General features: G+C 40.1%; 2 protein-coding genes across 8 annotated transcripts in view; one reads left to right on the plus strand and one right to left on the minus strand.

Moving 5' to 3' along the window:
• The window catches only part of SYN2 (synapsin II), a 434,891-nt gene that overhangs the window by 85,533 nt on the left and 330,284 nt on the right, over nucleotides 1–19,074 (minus strand). The gene's annotated exons all lie outside the window — the stretch shown is intronic.
• Nucleotides 14,767–19,074, plus strand: part of TIMP4 (TIMP metallopeptidase inhibitor 4) — a 51,328-nt gene continuing 47,020 nt past the window's right edge. Inside the window, exon 1 of the mRNA XM_073352287.1 lies at nucleotides 14,767–15,045. Within this exon, the coding sequence (XP_073208388.1) occupies nucleotides 14,919–15,045 (127 nt within the window). The 5' untranslated portion in view covers nucleotides 14,767–14,918. The remainder of the gene's footprint in view (nucleotides 15,046–19,074) is intronic.

Below are 19,074 nucleotides of genomic sequence, written 5' to 3' on the forward strand. Positions count from 1 at the left end.
TCATGGTCACTGCCTCCCAGATTCCCATCCACTTTTGCTTCCCCCACTAATTCTTCCCGGTTTGTGAGCAGCAGGTCAAGAAAAGCTCCGCCCCAGTTGGCTCCTCTAGCACTTGCACCAGGAAATTGTCCCCTACGCTTTCCAAAAACTTCCTGGATTGTCTATGCACTGCTGTATTGCTCTCCCAGCAGATATCAGGAAAATTAAAGTCACCCATGAGAACCAGGGCATGCGATCTAGTAGCTTCCGCGAGCTGCCGGAAGAAAGCCTCATCCACCTCATCCCCCTGGTCCGGTGGTCTATAGCAGACTCCCACCACTACATCACTCCTGTTGCTCACACTTCTAATCATTTCTTTGGAATTCTTTCACTTGAATCCATTTTTAGGAACCATTTCAAGAGTTGATCTTTGATCTAACAAACATAAAATTGTTTCTCTAGAGAACTTCAGTCTAAGTAATCTGCAGTTAAATGCATCTCCAGTACCTTATCAGTCTTTTTTAATTAGCCTTGTTTCCAACTAGCCAAAAGCATGCATGCACATACACATTATGAATTAATGGCTGGCTATGTTTTAGTTTAAAAATTAAGCTGTGAATTATGAGAATACAAAGTAGCACTTATCCTAAATTTTATTTACTCATTACCTTCATATTTTAAAAAAATGAAAATTTTCCCCACCGCCCAAATTTAAAATAATAAACAAATCACTGCCTGGCTGGGACGTTATAAGGCAGCAACTGATTTTTATGGTTGAGCCATAAACCACTGCAACTGGGTTTATAATGGAAATGCTGGCAGACCTTTGACGACAGCAGTACAAATGGCACTCCTGCAATTAACAGGACCACAAAGTTTTCCCATGATTCCATAGCTGTGGAATCCTTTGTGGACCACAGGAACAAAAACAACAATTTAAAAAAAAAGACTTTGCTTTACAAAAATGAACCAGCATCTTTAAAAGGAGCAGGATTCCTTTAACGCTGGAGTCTGATACCAGGATTTCAAATGACATGCCATATCTCAATAGAAATAGAGGGGAGTGGAAGGCGGGTAGCAAAGGTAATCAAACCACAAAGGCTACAGCTGAAGCAAGAGAGGGATCAAGGAAGGCTCAAAATTAAGTTACCACAAGGCATTTTTGGTTGTTCTCATCACTATAGTAGCACATTGTTAGCTATGTGATGCTGATGTGCCTGCTGTCTACTATCCAAATGGGCAATACTGAGAGCTATTTTCCCTTATTGCTGCCCCTACATTCCCTAATCCCCACAGATCTCACTCCCCGCATGGGGGCTACCTGCCCAAATCTACAAAGTGGCTCTCACCACCACGGATTGGCTCCAATCATGGGGCGAAATCATCATTCCAAGTGGTAAGAAAAACTGACACTTTTCTGTTACAATTATGATACATATGGGATTTAACTTCCCCACCTGCTCCCTTCCGTTTTGACTTCTATCCTTGACACCACAGGAGCTCTCTGGACTCACACAGATGGGTAAACAGCAGGCATGCTAAGACCATGCTAGCACAGAAACCAGTTAGCTTCATAAGCTTTCTGTGATTTTAGTTACATTTTGTTTATTTTGAAGGAAAATATTTAAAAAACAGCTCTAGCAAATGTGAGTGGAGCGTCTCTTTGGAAGGCTGTGTCACTAACAGAGCTGGTGGAAAGTTTTAATTCAATTTTTTTGTTTGCTTGCAATAATAGCCTTTTTTCCAAAATGATAATTTTTATGGAAAAAAGTGTTTCCTTAGCAATGTTCTGATTTTTTAATTTAAAAACCAGATACTGGAAAAGAAATTGCATTGACAAAGCAGAAAATGTTCATGAAAATTTTGGAATACAAAAACAATTATTTTTAGCCAATCCTTACCATTTTTGACCAGCTCTAGAAATAATCTTGTTAAAGAAATGAGGCAAAATAAATATATAAAGGGGATATGCAATCCAACAATGAACTAGACCACAATTAAAAGATTGACTGCACCTTGTGGACTTTCAAATAGCAATTGTCTCCTTCAAATGTCAACAAAATATAAAAAGCTGCAAATTACACACAAAAAGCTGCGAAGTACACACAAACTTTCAGGCACCTTAAACATAAATAACAAGCTCACCCTGATTCCCTGATCTTGCAATGGAATCTGCTTTCATGAACTCTCACATCTGTGTGGAGTACTAATCCACTCGGTTTTAAATGGTTACATCAGTAAAAGGATAATTTGGGATTTATTATTAATTATATGTATAGATCAAATACTACAGCCACTGATAAAATAGCATTTTTGGTAGAAAACAGGATGGCTGAATAAATATTTTTATTTTGCCTCAGATATCTAATACAATTTTCTACATAAAACAGCATGTCTGAATATGCTGAATGGGGTCAATACTAAATATTATTGCAATCACCAGTATGGCTGTGGCTGTTACTGAATTTGTAGAAGCTTATATAATATCAATGTAGGTTATTTACTATAGAGATATTTGCCAGTATACTAACTTTGCTAATGCAAAATAATGTCAAATAATGCAAAATGAAAAACTCTTCTGATTGTTTTTATCACGTGCTAAAGAATGCAAAAAGTGCACACACACTAAAGAAATTTTTTTTCTTTTCAGTGATTTAAACATCTCACAACATTATTTTATAATAAATTTGGAGTTTCATTTCAAAAGCCTCTGAACTCAAAGTGAGTCTTATGGTTCATGTCTGGTTCTGCTTTGATCTGTGAACTTGTAGACATGTTCCCTGAGGGAGTAAAACCATATTATGTTCTCCAGATGAAAGAGTAAAAAAAAAAAAAAAAACTATTAGGAGGAATTCTTTTAAATCTAGATAACAGAAGTCAAAATTCCTTTAACAGAAGTCAAAATTCCTTTAAATTTCAGCTAGAGGAGCATTTAGTATGAGAGTTGCTTTCACTGATACGACACATTTTAACAATTTCTGTCATATGTTAATATCAGGAAATTAATTAATATATTTAATGACCAGACAAATGGAATGGTTGTTATCAAAGGGCACCCTTCAGACTGGGAGTTCATTCATGTTAGACATGAATCTTAATGAGTATAGCAATAATACTTTAAAAATCTCTTGGCAGACTGGCCACCTGTCCAAGTGTTCAAAGTCTAACCATTCTTGGTTAACTGCACCATTGAAAGGTTTGAGGACAAGAGAGAAGGAGGGATTAAATATTAGAAGTGATTACATCTGTAATGGAAATACTGCAGCATATGTAGGCTTAAAATGTGACTGTAATATCCTGTCTGAAGAAGCTTTGATGCTTTTAATAATGTGTCTGTCTCTCCCCCACCCCATTAGCTATATAGTGATATTTTTCTTTCCAGAGTTGACTTATGTGCTGCTTAACTGTTTGCAATCACTTTATTTTTCTAGGTACCTACTTGGTATTTCTTTGTCTTCAAATATTAGGGAAACATCTCAGAGGCAAAGCATTAGGAAATCAGATTGAAAGTATTTCTCTCACTGGTATTCAGACAATAAAAATAAAATTTAGCACTTAATGAGCCTAGTCCTCCTCTCATATATAGTGAGTAACTCACTTGAAGTTACTGGGCCAGCTGATTAACTCATCTAGCTTCAACGGGCCTGATCCTCAGCTGGTGTAATTACAATGGAGCTACTTTGTTTTACACCAGCTGAAGACATGGCCCAAACTGGAGTTACATTGGTGTAAATGTGGGGAGAATCAGGCCCAACATCCTCAAAGTGCTGGACAGACAGCAACTGATGGAGGCAAATGGGTGAGAGAGAAGTTTCCACTTGGAGTGCCACCTTCTTAAAACATACAGCAAAATAAATGCTTCAAAGATGTTGCTTTAACCGACTGTGTGTTCCTGACTGGATATGAAAAGGGGAACTGGGGAGTCTAATACATAATATTCATGCTGTATCTATAGTTATCCAAATTGCAACAGTCCTAGGATTCCTGGATTCTTCTAAATTTCACTGATAAGACCACAGCTTGCAGGCAAACAGCCTCCTCCCATGTCTTACCAGTTGATGCACCTCTCAGGGGAGTTAAATCATTATATTAGTTTTACAAGGAGTGACAGAGCTCCTTCTCTGCCTTGGTGGATTCCACACTTCCACTTAGCGGTGGGCCAGGATATTCCTCTCTATCTCAGAATTTCCCCACACCCCTGGCTTGCTGTCCATACCTTGCCTTAGCAGGGTTCCCCTGGTCTCCCTGACAAGGGAATGGGAGGGAAGCCTCTTAGTCTCTGGTAGCCCCTCCAGGCATGGTGGCAACAAACCAGGCACCCAGTTCAGTTTCTCCTCTCTGGCGAGGTCTCTTCACTCAGACCTCTGGGGCCTGGAAGGGTTGTTCTCCCTGTTGGGTAGGGTTTCCCCTGCCCTTTACCTCTGTACCTATGGGGTTTTCCCTCCTGATGCTTGTCAGTGTCTACACTGCCCAGATCTCCAGTAGCACACTTTCCTCCCACAACTCCTATCGTTCACCCCTATCTGACTGGAGGGGAGGCTTTTAACAGCTTCTGGCATGCCCTTGATTGGCCCCAGGTGTCCTAATTAACCTAGTGGAACCTCTGTTCAGTTATCAAGGGAAAAGAGACCTGCTTATCCTGGGGCTAATATACCTGCCTTCCAGTGGCCCAACAAAGCCATGGGACCTCCCTGTCAAACTGCTCCTAGCGCTGGCCAAAATGGCCATCTATAAGCTCAGGGAGAGGACATTGGCTGAGGGGTTTTCCTGCAACTGTGGGGCCTATTTCTGATCCTCCCTCTGTTCAAGCATCCAGGCAGAGTTCCTCTGGGTGGCAGTCTGCTGGCTCCCTTGTCCTTTGAGGAGCAGTGGGCGCTGTCCAGGGTTCTCTGTTCAGTGTCCCACTCTGGTTCCTTATTGTCCCCCGTAACTACTTGTGTTCCTGGGTCTTGTGGATCCTCCCCAAAGGCTGGAGGAGGGTCTTTCAGCAGTAAGCCCACCCATTCCCAGAACCCAATATGAGCACTCTCCTATAGCCATCTAGCCCAACCCTGTCATGTAGGGCAAAAGAGAACCAAGAGGGACTCATGGGAGATTTCTACTCTAGCTCCCATTTTCCTTCAGTGCTCCCCATTTTGCAGTCAGGCAATCTGTGGTAACTACAAAACTTTGCAATCAGTAATCAGTAATCAGTACAAGTAGTTTTGTAATAATTACGGATGTGCCTGCATGGGTCTAAGGGTCATGTCCTGAGACGTACAGTCTCAAGTAATCTGACCTAGCAAAACTCTTTGAAGGTGCTTTTCTCTAAGTCAGCAAACATGATCCCTCTCCTCGCTAAAAACACAGTATCCATTGAAATATGAAAACCAGTAATATGTTCTGAAACCAGTAATATGATTTCTACTTTTCTGGTAAAAGAGATAATGGGAATCCAATGATTCATTATCATATCACTTAGCCTTCTGCTGTCCTACAACATTAACATTTTGAAAGAATGCTTAGGAGTCGCATAACAAAGGATTTTCTTTTTAGCAAATTTTAATTTTAATGAATCTCTAAAGGTAAAATATAATTCAACACAATTACAGATGTCAGGTTAGGTACAGACCCTCTGCTTTGACACTCTCCTGCAAGGAGGCCACAGATCAGGCAGTTTTGAGAGTGGCAAAGGCTTAAGGCAATTGTCTGCAGCTTTAAGGTCCTCAGAACTGATTCAGAGGCCACAACACGAAATCAGAGGGAGAAAAAAATAGCAACACAAAAAGTAAAGATGTTTTATAAACATGACTCACTATGTTCAATGTTAAATATTTGTCTTTCCAATAAGGCCCACTGAAAGTTCATTCAGCCACTCTAGTTCCATACAAATTGTTTGTGGAGCATGCATCAGCCTAAATCTAATTTTGCCCTGCTTACTTTGGAAAAAGGAAATTTAAAAAATGAAATAATCAAGGTGGCTTTTTGTTCATTTTCCTCTTTCCCAGAAAAAAGCAAGCAGAGTTCTAAATCAATAAACAACTATACAGAAGATGTACTTTCCCTAGCTTATTTGGGTTTAGTAAACATCACTGCAAGATAAAAACATAGGGCTCGGTCCTGTGAAAGTGTATATGAGGGATATATGAGAACAATATTCAGATACCAGTAAGGGCAACTCAGCATATTGCTCTGTTAGTTATGACCCAGTAAAACAGCAAAATTAAAGGAGCTGGCAAGAGTCCTGTGCCAGTATCCCTCACAAGGCACTGAACAGCTTCCTGTGTGTAATACCAATTTTTGTTTAGACTCCTCAAACATTTCTGTGTCCGTGATGGAATAATTCACTGTTCAAGCCAACTGCACCTGTATTCCTCCCCTCTGTTCTCTTGAGGGCCCCCACTCTAAGCTCTCAGCTCTTCAGCCATCACCTCTCTTGGGTGGAGACATGCATCTCTCTCGCTCTTGACCAGGCGTTTTCCAGGCTGCATAGTTCCTTGCCTACATAAGCCCAATTGCCTAGACAGGCCATCATCTGAGCTTTCCTTTCTCTCCAAAGACTGTGACCAGCTGTAATTGCCAGCAGTCACATGTTACCACACAACTCTTTATAAGCAAGCACATTTATTCTTAAAGTGAAAGCATTACAGAGAAAACATTTTTTAAAAGTTCCTATACACATGTTTAAAGCTTAACAGAGGTCATCCATCAGTCTTATGGGGCCTGTGACAAAGTTCCTGCTCTACCTTGGTGGGTCTTGCACTTATTGGCGGATTTGCTCACCTTGGAGCTTCACGGCAGCCCTCAGCTTGGCCGTTTTTCCTGAATTCACAGTCCAGGTCAACTCCTCCTGTGTCTGACCAGGAGTTGGGAGGATTTGGGGGGAACCCGGGCCCGCCCTCTACTACGGGTTCCAGCCCAGGGCCCTGTGGAATGCAGCTGTCTAGAGTGCCTCCTGGAACAGCTGTGTGACAGCTACAACTCCCTGGGCTACTTCCCAATGGCCTCCTCCCAACACCTTCTTTATCTTCACCATAGGACCTTCCTCCTGGTGTCTGATAATGCTTGTACACCTCAGTCCTCCAACAGTCCACATTCTCGCTCTGAGTGCCTCTTGCTCCCAGCTCCTCACATGCACACCACAAACTGAAGTGAGCTCCTTTTTAAAACCCAGGTGCCCTGATTAATCTGCCTTAATTGATTCTAGCAGCTTCTTGATTGGCTGCAGGTGTTCCAATCAGCCTGTCTTAATTGTCTCCAGAAGGTTCTTGATTGTTCTGGAACCTTCCCTGTTACCTTACTCAGGGAAAAGGGACCTACTTAGCCTGGGGCTAATACACCTGCCTTCTATTACTCTCCTATAGCCATCTGGCCCAACCCTGTCACAGGCCTCAGTAGGCCTAAGTCCTTCCAACCCCTCTCAACAGAAGGTCCTGTTGCTTTGCTGGAGCAGAAAGAAGGCCCTGAGTCAGCTTAAACTCAGGCTTGTTATCCAAAAGCCCTTTCTTTGTGTGCTGGTCTCTGGAGAATCCATTTTGAACTCGTATATGTGAGCCTCTCCAGGTTGTGGTATTTCTCTGACGATGACACTCATGAAGGTGGCACTCATGTTACCACCTGAGTGAATTTGTCTAATCACCCCTTAGTTCATGAAGAAGCTTTGCTCACCCCATGAAATTACACAGAATCCATGGCCCACAAATGATACACACATTTAATACAGGAAGATCTCCCAAAGATATTGCAGGAAGTTGCCATATCTGTCAAACCCATGCTCTCAACTTTGATGCTATTTTTAAGCATGCTTAAGTAGCCATTACTCCTGGTGGGCAGGAGGAGTAAATTAAAATTCTTAAAATGGCTGCAAAGCAAATACATTGTATACATTGGATTGGATTTTGGTACCTAATCTTGTGGGTTTATAATTGCAGATGTACCCAGACTGGGGACCACAGTGTAGTTCACTGGCGGATTTAGAGTTAGTGGCCCTGTGCACAGCTTCATTTTTTGGGGCCCCCCCAGGACCCAGCCAAGAAAAAGAACATTCTCTATTATGTCCCCCCACCCCTGTTTTTCATTCTTTTTTCTTCATCCTCCTCCTATATTATAAGTAATAGGAAGTAAATGAAAATAAAGTGAGGTACCTTGATTGGGGCGGGGGGCTAAGGTGCAGGAGGGGGTGAAGAGGTCGGGCTCTGGGAGGGAATTTGGATGCTGGGTGCAGCTCTGGGCTGGGCCAGGGGGTTAGGGTAGGGATGAGGAGAGGGGTGCGGGCTCTGGGCTGGGGCAGGGGTGCGAAAGGGACCAGGGGGGTGGCACTTACCTTGGGCAACGCAACTCCCAAAGCAACTGGCACACCCCTCTGGCAGGGGATCCTAGGCGGCTGTGGGGCAGCAGGAGGGTCTCTGTGTGCCACTGCCTGCAGGCGCCACCCCCACAGATCCCATTGGCTGTAGTTCCCAGCCAATGGGAGCTGCAGAGTCAGCGTTCAGGGTGGGAGCAATGTGTGGAGACACCCCCCCCTCCAAGGGGCCGCAGGGACATGCTGTCTGCTTCCAGGAGCGGCGTGGCACGAAAGGAGGGAGACAGTGTGGGCAGAGAGCTACCTTAGCCCTGCTGCTGGCACGTCTCTGTGTGCCCCTTGGGGGGGGAAGGGGAGCAGCGAGTCTCCATGTGCTGCCTGGGGTGGGGGCAGTGCACACCTCCCCCCCTCTAGGGGCACACAGAGACGTGCCAGCAGCATAAGTTTCCTCGTCACCATTTCTGTACATATGTGAGTAAATTTAAAATGGTAAGACCTGATACACATTGTTATGTACTGATTATCTGTGGTGTTAAGCACCCAAAACACCTATTGCCTTCAACAGGTACTAAAGGTGCTCAACCCCTTTGATAATCAGGCCATAACTATATTGTCTTTGTTTCTTTGATGACTCCTTAAGAACACCTGTAACTGTCATTCACAAACCTTTGCTAATGCTATAAAATATGCTATAGGAGGACATGGCAATATTATTATTATTATTGTTATTGAAAAAAGTCAGACAAAGCTGAATATATTTTATATACAAAGTATTTCTGGAACAGATCGCTTTCTCCTTGTCTCAAATGCAACTCCTATTGAACTCTAAATTATTTTTTCCCTAAAATGGGAACCTGATCCCAGATTATGACTCTGTGGTGTTAGACTAGTATAATACAAATAAAAGAAAGAATAATAATATGGCAGCTATTTGTAATTATTACCATTCTCACTGTCCAAGGCTGTTACATTTTAGTCAAGCCCACCTCTGTGGGCTGAAGAAGAAACAGGAGAGAAGACTATTCTTACTCAATTGTGTGCAAAAAATTGCAGGCTTTGCTGTGCCATTACTTAACATAATCCAGCCTCTGGAGGACCAAGAGAAGAGAGACATGTAAACTAAGGACTCCTCCCAGAGAATGCCATTAGTGCTTCCCCATCTCTTTTAAAGTAAGGAACCTTTAGCTTGTGCACAGTTGTAGGTTTCCACTGCAGCAGCATGGCCAAGGGAGACAGGCTCTCTCTCAAGTAGAGCTGGGTGAAATTTTTTGACCAAAACTACTTTTTTTGGGAGGGTGGGGGAGAGAGGGAAGTTCAGATTTGGTTTGACTGAAACATTTAATACATTTCTGTCAAATTTGCCAAATTGTTTCGGTTGGGGGAAAAAAACTTCATAAAATTCCAAAAAACCCTAGAAGCTTCTGTTTTGACATTTCCAATTTGAAACATTTTGATTGTTTTATTTGAAATTATTTTAGGTTTTGAAATTTTTCAAATTCAAAAACGTACAAAAGCTTGTAATCACAAAAAAAAGTTTAGAAAAAAAATCAGAAAAAAACATTTTATTTGACCCAAAGTGATTTTTTTTTTTGGTTCACCAAAATTAAAAAAAAAAAAAAATTTGGGTCAACCCCAAACAATTAAAATGTTTTTTTTGAACTGCTTGTAACCCAATCAATTATTCACACAGATCTAATCTCAAGTAACCAGGCCCCAAACCATTAAGGGATTTATATTGGAAAATAATGTAACTGTTTGCTGTAACTGTTCAAAGTTATTGTGTCTAGAATAGTTGCACTGCTTAACTTCTGTCAGACCTAGTCAAATAATCCTGAGTTATTTATTTACAATATCATTGTTTGTGGTGATCTAAGGAGAGCGAGAGCCTGCAGAGTCTAGTGGATGGTGTGCCTACAGTACTTGCGTTCAAGATCTTGGAACATCCAGCATGTTGCCAGATGTCTCTAGAAGGGATTGGTGTACCACAACACCAAAAGCAGTGGGGCTGGTTAAAAAGAAAACCTTGAACTCCACCTGCATACTCACAGGCTGCCAGTGAAGATCTCAGGGCAGGGGCATGGTAGACTCTTGGTGTGAAACACTGCTTAATCAACCAATGGGCAGCCACACCTTTCACTAACTTTAATTACCCCATGTACAATGCAATACAATGGATACCATGATGTCTTATGTTGACTTTCAAATATTCTAATAGCCATCACTCAATGGCAGTATTTCTCAAAATGGGGATGTGCCAGACTAGCTGTGTGTCAGGCACATACAGGCCTCTCATAGTTGTTATCCTGAATCTCAGGTTTCATTTTAAAAAAGTGAGTTCCTTCCATCTGTTTGCTTTTCTGGATTCTGAATTTTATTTAAACTGCTTGGTTTTTCCTTAGTGATGTGTCAAATGGTATATATTTTAAATCTGTCATTCAAAAAGTATCTTTGTGTCTCAGTTTTTTTTCTTTGTCAAGCTAGAAACCTTTACACCCTTTGCGTGATGAGCCTTGATGCATTTTCTTCTTTCCTCTGGCCATGTACCAGTATAATAGATTATGTCATTACAAATACGTTATCTCTGGTAATATGGTTTGCTAGTTAAAGCTGTTAAAGAGCAGGAGAGGGAGCTCACATATTAGAAGTTTCATCAGCAACAGAACGGTGGATTGGAAAAAAATATTCACATGGGAGTCATGATAATGGTCCATATGTTTCTCTGTTACAGTGGTGTAAATTATGAGTTCAGCTGAGTTATTCCTGATTTACATCAGCATAACAGATCAGAGTTTTTCTAACTTCTTGTCTGGGTTGCGGGCTACTGTATTTCTCACACTATATTCAACTTATATTATTAGCAGAAAAAATTATAAAGGTTGTAGCTTATTTTGTGACTAAAACAACTTATTCAGAAAGTTTAGGAATCACAACGAAGGAATAAAGGTTCTATTGAAAAGTGATCAAGTATCAATTGATCCACATACATGATCAACTAAACGTAGAGATATAAGACCCAATCTTGAAAATGTATGCATATCTATTTGCAGGATCGGGTCCATACTCTGAAAGGTAAAGGTGTAAAAATATTTATTGGCTTTGAAAGGCTTTTTTATCTCAGTGACTCTCTATCAGATTTATTCAGTTTATAAATTCAAAGCAGCAAAGATAAACCAAACCCCAACATCCTACAACTTGGGGAAAATTCAGATCTGGATGTGAACTCTGTAGTCCACTTCTAACTGCCCACACCGTAAACTCATCCTAGGATCTGGGACTGAAGATGCACATCACTACTACTAAGAAAGATTCTGCAATTGGAACTTAGCTGTTAATTCACTTGATGATGTGTGAGACAGAAATGAATCCAGCTCACCTTCACACAGCTCTATTGCCTCTCCTAAGTAGTAAGGAGTACTCCTAAGGAGTAAAAAATAGACACTTATTTTTGTCAGTAAAGTAGATAGACATAACTCAGAATGTAGAAGGAGCACATTTGCTAAGTAATATCCGTCATTTACAGTCAATAAACTTTTCTAACCATAACCACACTTTAAATGTTCCACCTGTGTACAGATGGCTTTGAAAGACTCTCTTAAAAGTCTAATTGGATTGGAGCCTGGAGTGTCTTCAGGCAGTATTAATGTAGATTATAACAAAAAGAAATGTATTTTACTATGCTTACACAACTACCATACAACCACCATACTTCTGTAGAATATAGCTCAAGATTTGATAAAACATAAAATTTACCTTTGGCATGTTTACATTTCTGTAGTTAGCTCTACTCAGGGTATGTCTACACTTAAAACACTGCTTCAGCTGCACCGCTGTTGCGCTTCCATGTAGACACTCACTACAGCAATGAGAAGGGTTCTCCTGTCGCTTTAATTAATCCACCTCCCCAAGGCGCAGTATCTAGGGTGACAGAAGAATTCTCCTATTGACCTAGCACTGTCTATACCAGGGGTTAGGTTGGCATAGATGTCTCTCTTGAGGATGTGGATTTTTCACACCCCTGAAAGATGTAGCAAATATAAGTTCCCACTGTAGACCAGCCCATGATCTAATGTGTGCATCTAACTCTCAACTCATAACCAAAGCCTGGAAAATAATAAATAGTTTATTTTTAACCATTTTTATAAATTATTTTAATTTTTGAATTAATATAGTGCTTGTAAAAAGTTATTGTGTTGACAGCACTGGACACCAAAGTTTACAAGACAGGTAGAGCATGGGCAATTGGCAGGGTCAGCCTCTCCAATAATCACACCAATGTGCCTTAAGTAGCCATCATATGGACAGTCCATCTCTAAAAAAGATATTTCATCCTCCAGACCCATTCAGTCTTTGGGCTTTGCTAAGAAGGTCACCAATATGGCCTGTTAGTGCCATTTGCAACAGGAATTATGTGATATAGGGTACTTGTCCTGTGGAAACTGGTCAATGATCATCCAATCATATCTTACAGGCCCCCAAACAGCCATCACACTGCCACTTTCAGTCCCTATTATCCTGAGTTAGATTTCATAATCGATCGATCTAAAATATTGAGCATAAAGGCCACTAAAAAACCTCACCATAGCTTAATCCATAGCCTTTGTTTCTGACAGAAGTTAAATCTATGGGTTTTTAAAAAAATTCTTGCCTGGGACATGCATTAATAAATTTTTTTTGGTCTCAGATTGCAGAAGAGGTGGAGGGACACTGAGACATTCCAGCTAATTCTGAGAAAGAGGTGGCCGTCAGGGTTGCAAGTGCATGAGAAGCAAAGCAACATAATGTGAAGCAGGAAAGGTATGACTGAAGTGAGCAGGGGGCTTGGTGTTTTGAGGAACTGCAGTTGATTTTCCCCATGCCTAATATCCAGAAGACTTCTGGCACACATGGGGCTGTGAATAAAGATTGTAGTTTGTGTATGCATGGGACAGCTTGATATGAAAATTTGATCTCAAACTTGGGTGAGAAAGAACTGCCAAACAGAAAGAGAGTTCAGAGTAACATCTGCAAAACTAATGCATTATCATCCTTCAAAACGCTCCTTTTCCCTGACGCCTACAAAAAAACATGACAATGGTTGGGCTCGTGGTTTGCTGATGCCAATGCCCATCATACTGACCAATACTGTTTCCTTGTACTCCCCCATCTTTGTATTCGTATTCATGTGTTGTCTCTTATCTTATACTTAGGGCTTGTCTATGCAGCAAGCTAAGGTGAGAGTCTATTGTGCACCAGCTAGCCATGGTGTAATGTTCTATGGGGACATTGCTATAGCACAGCGAAAGTCTCAGAGTGCGCATCCTGGCTTGCTCTGCAGTAACTTGCCACACAGACAAGCTCCTAGATTGTAAGCTCTTTGGGGCAGTGACAGTATTTTTGTTCTGTGTTAGTACAACATCTAATGCAATATAGACACTAGTGCCCTAGGCTGGAACCCAGCGTTCAACAATCTGGATTTACAACTGTGTCTTCTAACTCGAGTTCTACTAACCCTGGACTTACATTACAGGGCATACCTAACGTCAGCCTATATGTAAACGTTTCTCAAATGGGCATACACCACAGTCCTCCCTGCTCAGATCTCATCTTGCTATCCATATGAGACACCTTTCATAGAAGGGCAGACGGGATTCATGTGTACAAGCTATGCAAATGTGAAGGTGGTTATAGGAATAAGATCTACAGATGAGGAAGAGTATTAGCTTTTGGATTCTTGAATCAGGACTAGCTATGCTCTGTGCATGTTGAGTCACAGAAGCTCACGGACCTCCTAGCCAGCGCATGTGGAAATGGCATTTTATTTGAATAGGACCCATAGCATAGGGACTGCAGAATACTAATAAATAAAAGCCTCGCCTTGAACATATATCACTGGAATTTTTGTAAATCATTATTTCAAATTAAATATATGATGAAGTAGCAAAATGGCCTTTATTGCAGCCTGGATTTTTATCCAGTATTGCTTGTAGTTACCAATTGTTCAGGGCTCACAAACAAGGCATTGAACCATTTCCTCTTCATGAATGAAGTTCTGTGCAGCCTGCAAACAGTCAAGTCATTTCAAGAAAATGTAGAGAGGTGCAGGGGAAAGATCAGGGAATGCAAACGAAATCTGGCTTTAAAAAAGGATGTTAGCATTGCTTTTAGATATATTGTTTGCTTTGGTCATGATAGGGAAGGTGGAGGAACTATTTATTTTTTAAATTAAAACTGGCATGAAATTCACAAGATTAATTTATTAGTTTAATCTCCAATCTGCAAAAGATCATAAAATCAGAGCAGAAACTGATGTTTTTAAAAAGCTTTTGATTATTAATAGTCACACTGACTCATAATAACAACATTATGATGCAACCCAGTAAGGTAAACTTGCTTTTGGAACAATAAACCTGTCACAATATTTTCACCAATGATGTGCTTTTTCCTTAAAGGAAGGCGGGGTTACTTGTAAGTATCAGGGCCATAAATAAGAGGGTCCTATGCCAGGAAAATTAGAAGTCTGTTAACATAAGTGTATACTCAGACTGAGCATTAGAGGGCTTTTCTAAACCATCTAAGTCTGTTGAAACTGAACTGCACAGAGATTAGAAAGTTTAGATATAAGATCAACAGTAAGAGACTATTTTCTTTTAGTTGGCCAGTTAGCTGTGTTGAAGGCAGCATGAATCCTGTACACAGTACCTTGTTGTCTTCAGTGCTTCTTTTCACCCTCAGAATTCAGGAGCTGGTAGAGGCATGCAGCTGTGCCCCTGCACATCCACAGCAGCTAATCTGTGATTCTGCTTTAGGTGAGTCATAACAGCTATACAGTTTTAACATTGCCGGTAAAAAAGCAATTGTAGCTAAATTAACTGCTGTGCTATTTTTCTGTACAACTCTCTAGGGGAATACATTTAACAAAGTAGTTTATTCTCTAAAAGGTTTTCAAAACAAAATGATTGGAAGATCTCATTTAAAGAGACAGGTATAGAAGAAAATGCATTTGGTCTTGTGTTTTGTAGTTGCTGTTCCTTTTTCCTTGCTTTTTCAGAAAATGTTCTGGACTACAAATTGTTGAAACTACTGAAGTAAATGTAGTGCCTTTTCTTGATAAGAACCACCTTCTATATTAGCTCTCAAATTAAAGCAAGTGGGGGGAATATGTTGACTGACAGATTACTACTGTTCACATTTAATATGTAGTATAAAAGATTATATAATATATATATAATATGAATAATATATATGTGCATCATTTATATAAATACTGTAGATACAACTAGCTGCCACAGTACTCTGTAAAAAAAAAAAGAAAAAAAGAAAAAAAGAAAAAGGATAATGTGTTGAACTTAGTTGATCTTTGATGTGCTACAATATAATTTGTCTTAAATGTATTTTTGGTAATTTTGGAACAAATAATTTAGCAGGCATCTGATATCCTTTTTAACTTTTCAATAGAAAAACTGGTCACAGAATTCTGTGCTAAATTTCACTGTACACTCATTAGATTACTGTGTTTTACACAGTAATCAACATATAGAAAAAAACCCCTAAAGATCTCAAAATTGGACAACACAGGGATAAGAAAATGTGACATTTTGCAGTCTTGAATTCATCAGCTCAAGCTGTGTATGGTTAACTTCAATCCAGTGTGAACAGTAAATGTAGAACATGAGTTTCCAAAGTTTCAAAAAATTAGCATATCTATGGGATAGGCAATACCTTCTGCATACTGATTAATTGCTTTTATACACTGACAGAAAATCTTTGTAGCCATGACAAACTCTACGCTCTATTTGTGGCCATCCGTTAAATTGTTTTCTAATCTGATTGTGTTAAGCAATCTTTTTATTATGGTACCTACACCAAACATTACAGTTGGGGGTAATTTGAGGTGTCAACAGAAATATCAGTTACTCTTATTGTAGCTTAAAATTATTACACTAAACTATTTGTCGGATGTATTAATAACTTGAGGTTTTGCTGGATTTGACAGTAGAGAAGAAACCTGAGATACTCATTACATACAAAAAAAGAAAAAGAGTACTTGTGGTACCTTAGAGACTAACTGCAGTATTCCTTTAGAATAAGGCAAATTACAAGGTTCAAGAGTTGAAGAGTTTCTCCAAATTGCCTTTTATAAAAGGCAGATTTCTGCTACTCTCGAACTCACTCTTTATCTGTAAGTAATGGAGGCAGAAAATAAAATTACAAAAATAAAATTTACAGTATATTTGGACTTCATCCTCAAGCCCTAACTCACACAAACAGTTCTGCTGAAGTCAACTGGCCCATTCACATGAGGGAGGGCTATATGATGGAGCCCTGTGTTTAATATTAATTACATTAAGTCGTATGTATTCATACTGTAGGAAGGCAAAGAGTTTATATGGAATAAATGTTCACATATATATATCATACTTGCCATAAACATATAGAGCTGGATTCTGCTATGGTCTCATTGCACCGTATAGGCAATGCAAAGTGGTCTTAAAGTGACTGGAGAAGACCAGTGGAGAGAAATCCCCCATATGGGGGAACTCTCTACTGACATAAATCTGGCTGAGGTAGCTCTTCTGCCCCAGCAGTCTTCCCTGCAACCCCAGAGCAAAATGGGAAGGAGGAAGTGTACTGGGGGTTTTCTAGGGGTGTGGGGACTAAAAGGGGAGAGGGAACAGTGCTCTGCTACACCAGATCCTCTCCTAGCATAAATTATGGCTGTCCTCCTGCAGCATTAATTTGTGCCCGGTCTAGGCAGAGGAGCAACAACTGGCTCCTTGTAGCCACGCCTCTCCACTCTTGGGTGGATTGTAGAATCAGGGCTACAGTATATTTCACTTCCACTCTAGGGTTTCAGTTTTGGTTGGATATATTCCTGGAGGTTTCATCACATGATAATCTTTAATTAAAGATTAATTTTTAATTCTTGGAGACTATCAGGAAAGTCCTGGAGGATCAGAAAACCTATTCCACTCTCTCTCCCTCACACAGTGTTATACTTTTTGCCCCAAACCAGCATACCCTAAACCTCTGCTTTCCCTAGCACCACTTTTATAGTAAATAAGATGATGCATTAAAGCTAGATTTTTGTTTGATTTTAACATTTACAGAACTTCAAATATTTTAATAAAAGAACTTAGGCCTTTGCTCCTTCACCCATTGAAGTTAATGGGAGTTTAACTCTTAACTTCAGTGGGAATTGGATTGATCCCTTTGATGTGGAGGTTGTTAAGACTTTAAAAGTCTTGCAGAATTGAGAAGCATTTTCTCGCATGCAAAACGGTATATCTAAGTTACACAAAGTAAACAAACAATACAATACCTGTAAATTTTACATGACGTCTGAAAACTGAGGCAATGCCTTGAGCTGTCCTGTTTTATATAGCACAATCTAGTACATGTATTGAAGTTATTAAACTATATTTCAACTTCAGTTCCTTTTCCTCTGAGGTCATTTCTGATTTGGAGGGAGGGTTAAATCAATAGATCTTACTCCAGCCACTAGCTGAATGTATGAGGCCACTCAGAAACCTGAACATTCATGTTGGATCCCCAAAAAGAAACAAATAGAGAAATTAATTAAGTCCGGGCCAAGCACTTTTCACTGTGACTTTTGTCTATGAGATTAGTGGTGCAACACTTTATCTTTTCCTGTCAGGGTGCTATTGTGGCTTTAGACTGTCTTTTTCTAAACATCCATAGCTACCAAATAGCCTGAGTAACTTGGTGAAAATCATAGACTTTCTGACAAATGTAGGGCGAGAGGCACCCTCTGATCCTATCACTTACATGTGAGAGGATGACAAAAAGAGAGAGAGAATTTAAAATGCACCAGTCTTGTATGTACCAGGAGGGGAAGTGTGATGGGTTAGTGGATTCAGCACAAGGCTATCAGCCAGGAACTCATGAGTTATAATGCCAGCTCTGCCACTGACTTTGTGTGTGGCCTTGGCCTAATTGCTTAGCCTTTCAACCTCTCAAGGCCTAAAGTACTGGGCACTGACTGTGAGCTGCTGAGTGGTTTTACCCCATAGTTCACTTCAGTGGGAGAGCACAGTGTTGAATACCTTCATCTCTTTGAGGGTGTGCAGCACCTCTCAGGAGAGCTTTTACCTCATAGGGGCTTGTGAGGAATAATTAATCAGTAATGCTAAGTATCTAGTAGAGCTAAAGTTATTATTACTCTATTAATGAAAACTCAAAAAACAGTCTATATTGAAGGTTAGCTTCATGGATTCAAAAATGCCTGGAAAGATTCAGAATGGCTTCACTTTAGCTAAACAGTAATGTGCAAAATATCCCTATTGTGCTGTACTGATTTCTTCAAATGAATGGGATATGAGAAGCACTGGTTTCAAGCTTATAATAAGAAAATTTCTCTGATAAATTCCTGGGGTGAAATCCTGGACTCATTGAAATCAGTGGGAGTTTTGCTGTTGAGTGGGGCCAGAATTTCATCCCCAGTACCGATTTTTAATTGATTTTCATAAAAAACCACCATATTCAATGACCTGTATACAAAAAATATATTTTTGAAATGCTAATTGTGTGTTAAGAGTTAAAATAACTTTTTATAAATGCCAACATCCTTAAATCTGTTCTTTATGTGATTCTTGCGATGAACTTAACTCAGTGAGGCAGGCAGCATAAGTAGAGTTAGTGTTTTGGTAAATAGGTAAGTACCCTGCACTGCTACCTATTGAGTGTAGGGTTCTCCATTTTTGAAGTTAGCTGGATTCTTTCTATAATGGAAACAATATTTTGTATTTGAGCAACTGGCACCACACTATAAAGAGATGACAGATATTGGGCACAAATTTGTAATCTCAGACACCAGT

This window comes from Lepidochelys kempii, chromosome 7 (genome assembly GCF_965140285.1).
Source record: "Lepidochelys kempii isolate rLepKem1 chromosome 7, rLepKem1.hap1, whole genome shotgun sequence".
Lineage (NCBI taxonomy): Eukaryota > Metazoa > Chordata > Testudines > Cheloniidae > Lepidochelys > Lepidochelys kempii.